Source organism: Suillus discolor (genome assembly GCF_016758755.1).
Source record: "Suillus discolor strain FC423 chromosome Unknown F5147scaffold_20, whole genome shotgun sequence".
Lineage (NCBI taxonomy): Eukaryota > Fungi > Basidiomycota > Agaricomycetes > Boletales > Suillaceae > Suillus > Suillus discolor.
In genome coordinates this window covers 164,492-172,863 of record NW_024541267.1, presented here as the reverse complement: position 1 = coordinate 172,863, position 8,372 = coordinate 164,492, and the positions used below count along the sequence as shown (strand labels likewise).

Genomic DNA, 8,372 nt, shown 5'->3' with positions numbered 1-8,372 from the left:
AAACATGAAACGATCAAGATGACCACATGATGCGCAGCGTGTTCCGGTGTTCTGATTTAAGCCTTCCTTAAAGTATCACTTACGTTCTTTCCCTACCATTTTTTCCACTATACCCATATTCTCTTACTTTTCGTTTAGTTGCTCCAGACGGTCCAGCGCACCAACCCCTGCCGGTACCCCTCTCGCTTCCCATCCTCAAGCACTTTTCCCTCCATCCCCATGCCATCCTATGGTCTGACCAAGCGTGGTACACGGTTTTTCTTCCTCGCCGTTATATTGTGTTTTGTCCTCCCTGGAATACTTTACCACCGTGAAGCCGTACGAAACTATTTTACCGACCACCTACCGCCATTATACGAGGACTATCGAGGGCGGGAGCAAAAATTGGAGCATTACAAGGAGTACGAAACGAGGAAAGATGTGAAATATCTCTGGTCAGCAAATCATGCACATAGTGGGTCATCCTTCCTTTCATTTGATCCATCATGCATTGATCGTGCATAGGTTCAGGATGGGGAAATGTTATGCAAGACTACGTCATGAATGGACTACTTGCACATAGCACAGGACGCTCGTCAGTCCCTATTCCTTCATGTGTTCCTTTACTCGGTTCCCACATTCCTAATCTTGTTTTTCGATGACGTCTAGTTTTGTCTTTGATGACTACATCTGGAATCCGGATGGTTCGCTCTTTACGGATTATAATGGTCATTTAATTCCCTCTCGCATTCCTTTGACAGCACTATTGAGCGGCAAGTACAACATAGTCGATCTCCGCGTATACGCCCCATTAACTCCGATTGTTCTAGGTGTAATGGTGGGTGGTCAAATGCCGCCTGGCGATACCACTCCTCGTGCGGTTTCTAAGACTTTCTTCAACAAAGTTTGCCCCAATCCGACACTCCTTCAGGTGGGGGATGTGAACGATGATCGTATGCGATTCGATGAAGACGTGCCAGCTTCCTATATATTCGAAAAGTGGCTCGAAAAATTTAAGTCGATCGAGGACCCGTGTGTAGAAATCGAATCAGGTAATAATGCAATCTTTGAATACTGGTGAGTCATATTCATCCTCTTTGGATGATCAATGGAAGACGACAGACGTCGCGTAGGATATTTGGACACAAGAGGATGCTGTCCATATGGGAATACCTCAAGAATTCCCCAGTAGCGACGCACTGGGAGTGGTCGCCTTTAATACATGATGCATACAAACGAAATCGCCGCATCTTTGTGCCGAATGCAAGATCTTCTCTTTTTGAAGGGCTCACTGGTTTGGCTACTGCGGAAAACTACACGAACCCGATACCTGGCCTCTTAGCGCTGCACGTGCGAAGGGGTGACTTCCAAGACCACTGCATCCACCTGGGCAAATGGTCGTCAAATTGGAATGCATTCAATATGTTCCCCGAGTTCTCCGACAAGTTCGACAGGCCTACTGATGGCGGATGGGGCGAGACATCAGAGAAGAACATGCAGATGTATATGCAGCGGTGCTTTCCCACAATCGAACAAATCGTCCAGAAAGTCACACAAGTGCGCGTCGAATCGGAAAAGCCGCTGACGCATATCTATATCATGACCAATGGCGCTACCGCTTGGGTTCAGGAGCTGAAGGGAGCCTTGGAGAGCTCTGGGAATTGGGACCAGATTAAGAGCAGCCGCGATCTCGACATCACATGGGAGCAGAAATTTGTGGTGCAGGCGTTGGACATGTTTGTGGCTCAAAGATCTGAAGTGTTGATTGGAAATGGGGTAAGAGCTGCTGGTGCTTAGTTGCTGGTGCAAGACTGACGAGTGTCTCGTTACAGTGGTCGAGCTTGACCTCGAACGTTGTGATGCTGCGTATGGCACGGGGTTTACTCCCGGATAGTAACAGATTCTGGTAATGACGCTTACGACTCATTCGTCCAAGAGGCGTGCATTAGCCAAGTGCCGAGTTCGAACTCCTATGAGCAACCGGTGTCTGGGGTCCTGAGATGCAGGTTTGGAGTCTGAACAAGTTTCGTCTATCATACGATAGTCTATTAGAGGCACGGGCGGATGGACGATCTATCATGTGGATTAATTTACAGTTTTTGTGCGCCAGGACATAGTCGCTACAGTAATACACCATTATCTTCGGTGCCAGGTACGTATATATTACTTATGTTGCAGACTATCAAACATTATTTATCGGACAACGAAACTTCTCTGTATCGACATCGAACAGTCGCGGCCAGGGCGCATGCATGTCTGCAATTTTCGGACAGGGAATAACAACAATAGTCTTTCGACGTCTTCGCAATTTCGCCAGTCCATATGGCACACAGTCATATAGATGTGAGAGTCCTAATCACTACTAACCTGCCAGTGGTTGCATGAAGGGCTCGGGATGACAAGGCTAATAACTTGAACTCACAGCCATTCTTTGACGTTTAATTTAGTACGTAGTCTTCGGCACCACACCAGGGCTAATTAAGAGTCGCTCTCCAGCTTATCGCAATCGGCCGTTGCATGCTTGAGATTAATACCCTTGAATTCTACCTGCCAATTCCGTCTATACAACGAAGGTGACCTTAATCGGAAGGAGGACGACGTTCGCCGATCTGAGAGCCGCCTCGTGAGACGTTGTGAGATACGGAACCGACCAGCATAAATCTATGGCTATGAAGTGAATGATATCACCGACCTACTTCCAAGTCAATGGCATCCACTATGACTCCCGTATGGTGGAATCATATTCATCTGAGAGGTGGAAGTGGATGAGGTTCAGAGTGTCTATGGATACATGAGGCAAGTCAACAGGTTGAAGCAGCATAATACATCATGATGCATCTGCAGCCTAAATTTCGACACCCGCAATGCTTCAAAAGAGTACCTCGACCGTGCTCCACATCATCAGCATCCAGTAAGATGTCGAGTCACGCGCCGCACTCCGTTGAGTTCCTGAAGATTATGAGAGCGGTGTAACCGCAGTCGCAGGTTTTCCCGATAGACGACATATAGTGACAGGCTCGTATGACAAGACGCTTCGGTTGTGGGACTGGAAGACAGGTATTGTGTTGAAGAAGATGGAGGGGCATCGCAGTGAGACGCGGCGGTTGGCAGTGTGGCGATGGTGAGGATATTCCGAGGCTGTACCACGAGATTTGGTTGCATCATCGTGCACACAGGGATCTTTAGAGTCTATTGGATGAAGAAGCGATATTGCAGTAAGCTATATACACGCGTTCGAAGGAGTGATGAGCTGGAGTAGCTGCTAGATACAACAAACAACGGTATTCATGCAGGATAGACAGTCAGATTCGAGCGCTGGAAAGCACGCACTGCTCGATGGGAGTACATTCAGGAAGCTTTGAAGACAAGGACGCATGTATGCACCGCAGATGTGCATACTGTCGAGGACAGCGGGTATGACAATAGGGTGCATCACGGCGATAGAGGCGTGGGCACGAACAGCCTTAAGTGTCCTGGGCGTCTATTGAAATGAGGCAAGCTGTGAAGTACGCACCATACACCCTCGGCAGCTTAGAGAAAGACACAGTCTCTCCAAAGTTTGACCTCGACCGTATTCAATATCATCCAAATCCATTAAAATGTCGGAGCTGATTACAACCATCACGCCCCTGCGAGAGTTCCGAAGCCATGAAGGAAGCGTATATGCAATCGCAGTTTTCCCCGATAAACGGCGAATGGTTACGGGCTCGAACGACATGACGCTTCGTCTGTGGGACTTGAAGACAGGTGTTGTGTTGAAGAAGATGGAAGGGCATCGCAATGGGGTGACGAGATTGGCGGTATCACGAGATGGACAATTGATAGCAAGCGGTGATTGGAGCGGAGAGGTCATCGTCTGGCACGGAGAAACTGGCGAATCACTCACCAAAATCGAAGCACACTCCAATTCGATCTACTCGCTAGAATTTTCTCCCGATGGAACAGTACTGGCCACTAATGCATTTTACAACAAAATGATGAAACTGTGGAATACCAAAACCTGGCAGCTGCAAGGAGACCCAATCGAGTGTGCATGCGTCGTTTGCGTACGGTATTCACCGTCTGGAGAACTTCTTGCCATCGCAACAAACAGCCATATCAAAATTTACAATTCAGGCACCAGGAAACGTGTCACATCATTCAAGGCTCACACATTCAATTGGTCACTCGCGTGGACGCTCGATGGTACATGCCTTCTCACAGGCGGCAATCATCTTGATCCTACCATACGTGGATGGGATACAAAAACCTGGGAGCAGGTCGGGGATCCCTGGACGGGCCACTCTCATAATATCAATGCTATTGCCATTCATCCTGCTGGCACACTCGTCGCATCCGCATCTGGTGACCGCCATATTCATCTCTGGCGCCTATCAGATCGACAAACCGTTGCCATCTTCGGACACTCATCCCTCACGGAATGCATCACTTTCTCCGTGGACGGCAATCACATCTTCAGCGGAGGTGAATGTAACATCTCGGAGTGGACAGTACCTCAGGGTATACATCCAAAGGTATGTTTCCGTCTCTGACTCATATACCACAAATCGAGTATGCTTCTTGCAGACTATCGCCACTACAACAGTCCGCGATGCATGCATAGATGGAGACTTATCTACTAACGAAGAACAACTCACGCAAGATATGAACACCGATGCGAACAACCACACTCCCCACGCCCATCGCTCAAAGGCATGTTTCCGTCCTTGACTCGTATATACCACAATTCGAGCATGTCTCGTGCAGATCCTAGCCATCACGAGCGCCCGTCTTGCATGTGTAAATGGAGACTTATCTACCGCCGAAGAACTACTCACTCAAGATATCAACACCAATCCGAACAACCATACATTCTACGCCCATCGGTCATTCGTCATGGCGCGAAAACACGACTGGGACCGCGCCCTTCTGGACGCAATTGAGGTGAGAATGATCGCTGCCTCATACAGGGCTAACTCGACGGTGACATAGTCCATCAGGGTTCAGCCCTCATTGACGGGCTATATCTCCAAGGGTATTGCTCTCTGTGGAAAAGGCCGCGTCCTGGATGCGAGGGCAGCATTTGATGTTGCATCCATGTACACGGACCAGGATTCAGAAATCACTCATTTTCTGCTATTGATCAAGGTATGGTATGTTACATTTGCCTCGCATACTCTTCTCTTCTCGCGTATTTCAGGCCATCGCGCTCTTCAATGCAGATCAACATGACGAGGCAAACCTGCTCCTCAAAGAGCTCGCTGCCGGTTGTCCGAATGGCGATACTCTCGCGTGTCGTGTCGTGCAAGTAAGTATCATCCATGCTCGGTCATCAACACTCTTTACAATTCGCACATTAGGCATATCTACGGATTCAACTCGGAATGCAAGCCATGGATGGCGCACGTCACGATGAAGCCGCTGACCATCTCACTGCCGCTCTTGACTGCCGCGATTCATCATCGAAATCGAACATTCTTGAAATATATGGGGATTTGGTTGTGGTGCGTTGAGATGATGCATATATGACGCTTTTCATAACTGGATCTCTTGTCTAGCTCTTTGGCTGGGACCTGAAGTCCTTGTGGCAAAAGGCACGCCAGAAACGGTGTGATGCACTCTTTCGGGCGGGTAAACTCCAAGATGCCGTGAAATCATACCAACACATGATGGCTTTGAGCGACGAAACTACAAATGCTGACTACTTTGACTGGTCTAACGGCGAGTCTAGAGTCCGTAATGTTGCGTAGGCTACAATCCTCACCCACATTTCTCTCAGATTTCAAGCAAGAATGCAGCGCACTCTGCGCTGCCAACGGAGATGCTGCCTTGGCTGCAAGCGATTACGACCAGGCTATTGATCTATATTCGATGGCGATCGACCTGGATTCTGCATCCTATGTCGTCTTTGCAAATCGTAGCCACGCAAAGTTAAGTAAAATGCTATGGGAAGACGCGCTCTTCGACGCGCAAAAGGTACGATGACAATTAAGTTTTGTAGCCCATGCTCACTTTGGCGCTGCATAGGTCACCGAACTCAATCCCTCGTCTCACATTGGATACAAGTTGGCGCACGCAGCGCTGCGTGGCGCGCAACGTTACGATGACGCTATCGAGGCTTTCACAATCATGTTGTCCAAGTTTGACGAGGCTCCCGAAGCTCAGATACGAGGTAAGCCATGGAACACTCCTGCATTGTCTCGAAATCGAAATGCCTATATCGTTCTGCAGATCTGCGTCAGCAGTACGTCTGTCCATCCGAAGCAGAAGACGCCATTCGAAGAGCGGTTTGGATCGAACTCAGCAGCGCACCCCTTCGTCTCCTCAACACCTCTACGGGTCTTTTGTGCGACCGAGCGGTACAGTTAAACTCCTTCAAAACAAGTCCAGAGTACAAGGAGCTCTTGTCATCCATAACAAAGCGTTCGGATCTCCAAATGGGATGCATCAAGGAGGTGGTGGCGATGCACTTCCGTTGCGTTTTGCTATCACATAGGTGGGAAGAGACGGAGGCGCTGCTGCACGACATCAAGGACAAAGTCGTGTACGAGCTGGATGGACTTGGTGGCACCGCGAAACTGCAGTCGTTCTGCAAAATTGCTCGTGATGCGGGGTTTCGCTGGGCGTGGATGGATACATGCTGCATCGATAAGAGCAACAACGTCGAGCTTCAAGAATCGGTCAATTCCATGTTCGTCTGGTACCGCCACTCAGCGCTCACCGTCGTCTACCTATCCGATGTCCCTCCTTCGTCCCAGTCCGGTGCACTGGCGAGTAGTGTTTGGAACGAGCGAGGATGGACCTTTCAAGAATTCGTCGCTCCGAAAGTCGTCAGATTTTATCAGAAAGATTGGTCGTTATATCTTGACGATCGTTCTTCCAACCACAAAGAGTCCCCAGCAATCATGAAGGAGTTGGAGGGTGCCACAGGAATAGATGCACGAGCCCTGATCTCCTTCCGTCCAGGGATGCGAGGTGCTCGAGAGAAACTGCGATGGGCATCAAAACGTGTCACCACGATGCAGGAAGACATCGCGTACTCGTTGTTTGGTATCTTCGGTGTCCACCTGCCTGTAATCTATGGTGAGAAGAAGCAAAATGCACTCGGGAGGCTCCTGCAGGAGATCGTGGCTAGATCGGGCGACATAACTTCCCTGGATTGGGTCGGACAATCGTCCGAGTTCAATAGTTGCCTTCCAGCCGACATCATCTCATATGCAACCCCGCCATGCTCCCCAGCATCATTGTCTGAAGATGACATTCAGACAGCGGTCTCTTCGTTGCGAAACATTGTGGCTGTGGATTCAGCTTCAAAGTTTTATAACCTGCTCGAGAACATGAACGCTCCCCTCTTCGCTAACTGCAGACTCCGTCTGCCTTGCATCGCATTCCGTGTCACGGAAGTCAAACGAAGGCGGGGTCTTGCTGCTCATTCTACGTATGGAGTGAAAGCAGATGGGATTCGGGACTTGATGATCACCACGGACGAGGCCCTAATTCAATTCTCTCGTGCAAGGCCCACTCAGCAGACGTTCTTTCTTATCCGTCCATGGGACCGTCGTCTCCTTGGGCTGCCTGATTTTTCAGAGCAGCTCACCTTTCCGGACGAAGGGGAGAGCGTAGGGGATTGGTCCGAGTCCGAGTCCGAGTTGTCCAGCGATTTACCTGGAGAAGAGGAATTGTCAGTGGACCCGGATGTTCACTCGCGGTCATTGCGTTTGATGGTTCACCTTGGGCAGGCTTTCAGCGCACTTTTGGTAGCGCAGCAACGCGTTGGAGAATACAAGAGGGTCGCGTCGGACCATAATATCATTGCGCAAGTCAGAGACACGGCTTCGATTGACATTATGAACATCAGAACCCTAGACATATTGTAGCTACATGGCTTTCTAACAGTGATCTCCGAGCAGTTTGCGTTTGTGCCTCGAGTCAACGATCACATTATCATAGCATACATACCCCGTAAATAACGTCGCGCAACTGCTCGCAAATACAAGATGTCAAAAATTGACATGCAGAGTTGAGTGCCTGCGAACCTAGTCGACACAATATCAAAGACTTGATTGGCATGTACCAACAGTACTGCAATCATCTGGCAGATCCAGAGATGTTGTGCTCCTACAGTTAGTCCGCATTCAACCAGCACCTGAAGACAAATCCACCCGGATAGCACACCAAGAATCAAGCACATCTTTGGACAACTCAACGAAGCATATGGCGATATTGGCCTTGACATATTGTACCATGCCCCCCTCATTCACATCAATACGAGCACAAAAGGCAACTTGTGTGTACACGAGTATTAATCATGTTAAGGTACAAAAGAGAACTACTCAATTTCTGTTTTTCAAGATTTACGAGAAGCCACTCGTGGCGAGGGCAGCATTTCCATTGGCAACGCGGAGTTCCCTCCA

At 49.1% G+C, this 8,372-nt stretch overlaps 2 protein-coding genes across 2 annotated transcripts; both read left to right on the top strand.

The window, feature by feature from the left end:
- Positions 1-219: 219 nt before the first annotated feature.
- Positions 220-1,889, top strand: F5147DRAFT_574509 (uncharacterized protein; the record flags this gene model as incomplete). The annotated part of the gene is made up of 5 exons (XM_041431231.1): positions 220-454; positions 505-574; positions 649-1,056; positions 1,113-1,755; positions 1,812-1,889. The coding sequence occupies 5 exons, from the start codon at positions 220-222 to the stop codon at positions 1,887-1,889; spliced, it is 1,434 nt and encodes a 477-aa protein (XP_041294133.1).
- A 5,762-nt stretch (positions 1,890-7,651) lies between these two features.
- Positions 7,652-7,837, top strand: F5147DRAFT_688834 (uncharacterized protein; the record flags this gene model as incomplete). Its single annotated transcript, XM_041436929.1, has 1 exon — positions 7,652-7,837. The coding sequence occupies exon 1, from the start codon at positions 7,680-7,682 to the stop codon at positions 7,833-7,835; it is 156 nt and encodes a 51-aa protein (XP_041294132.1). The 5' UTR covers positions 7,652-7,679.
- Positions 7,838-8,372: the final 535 nt, after the last annotated feature.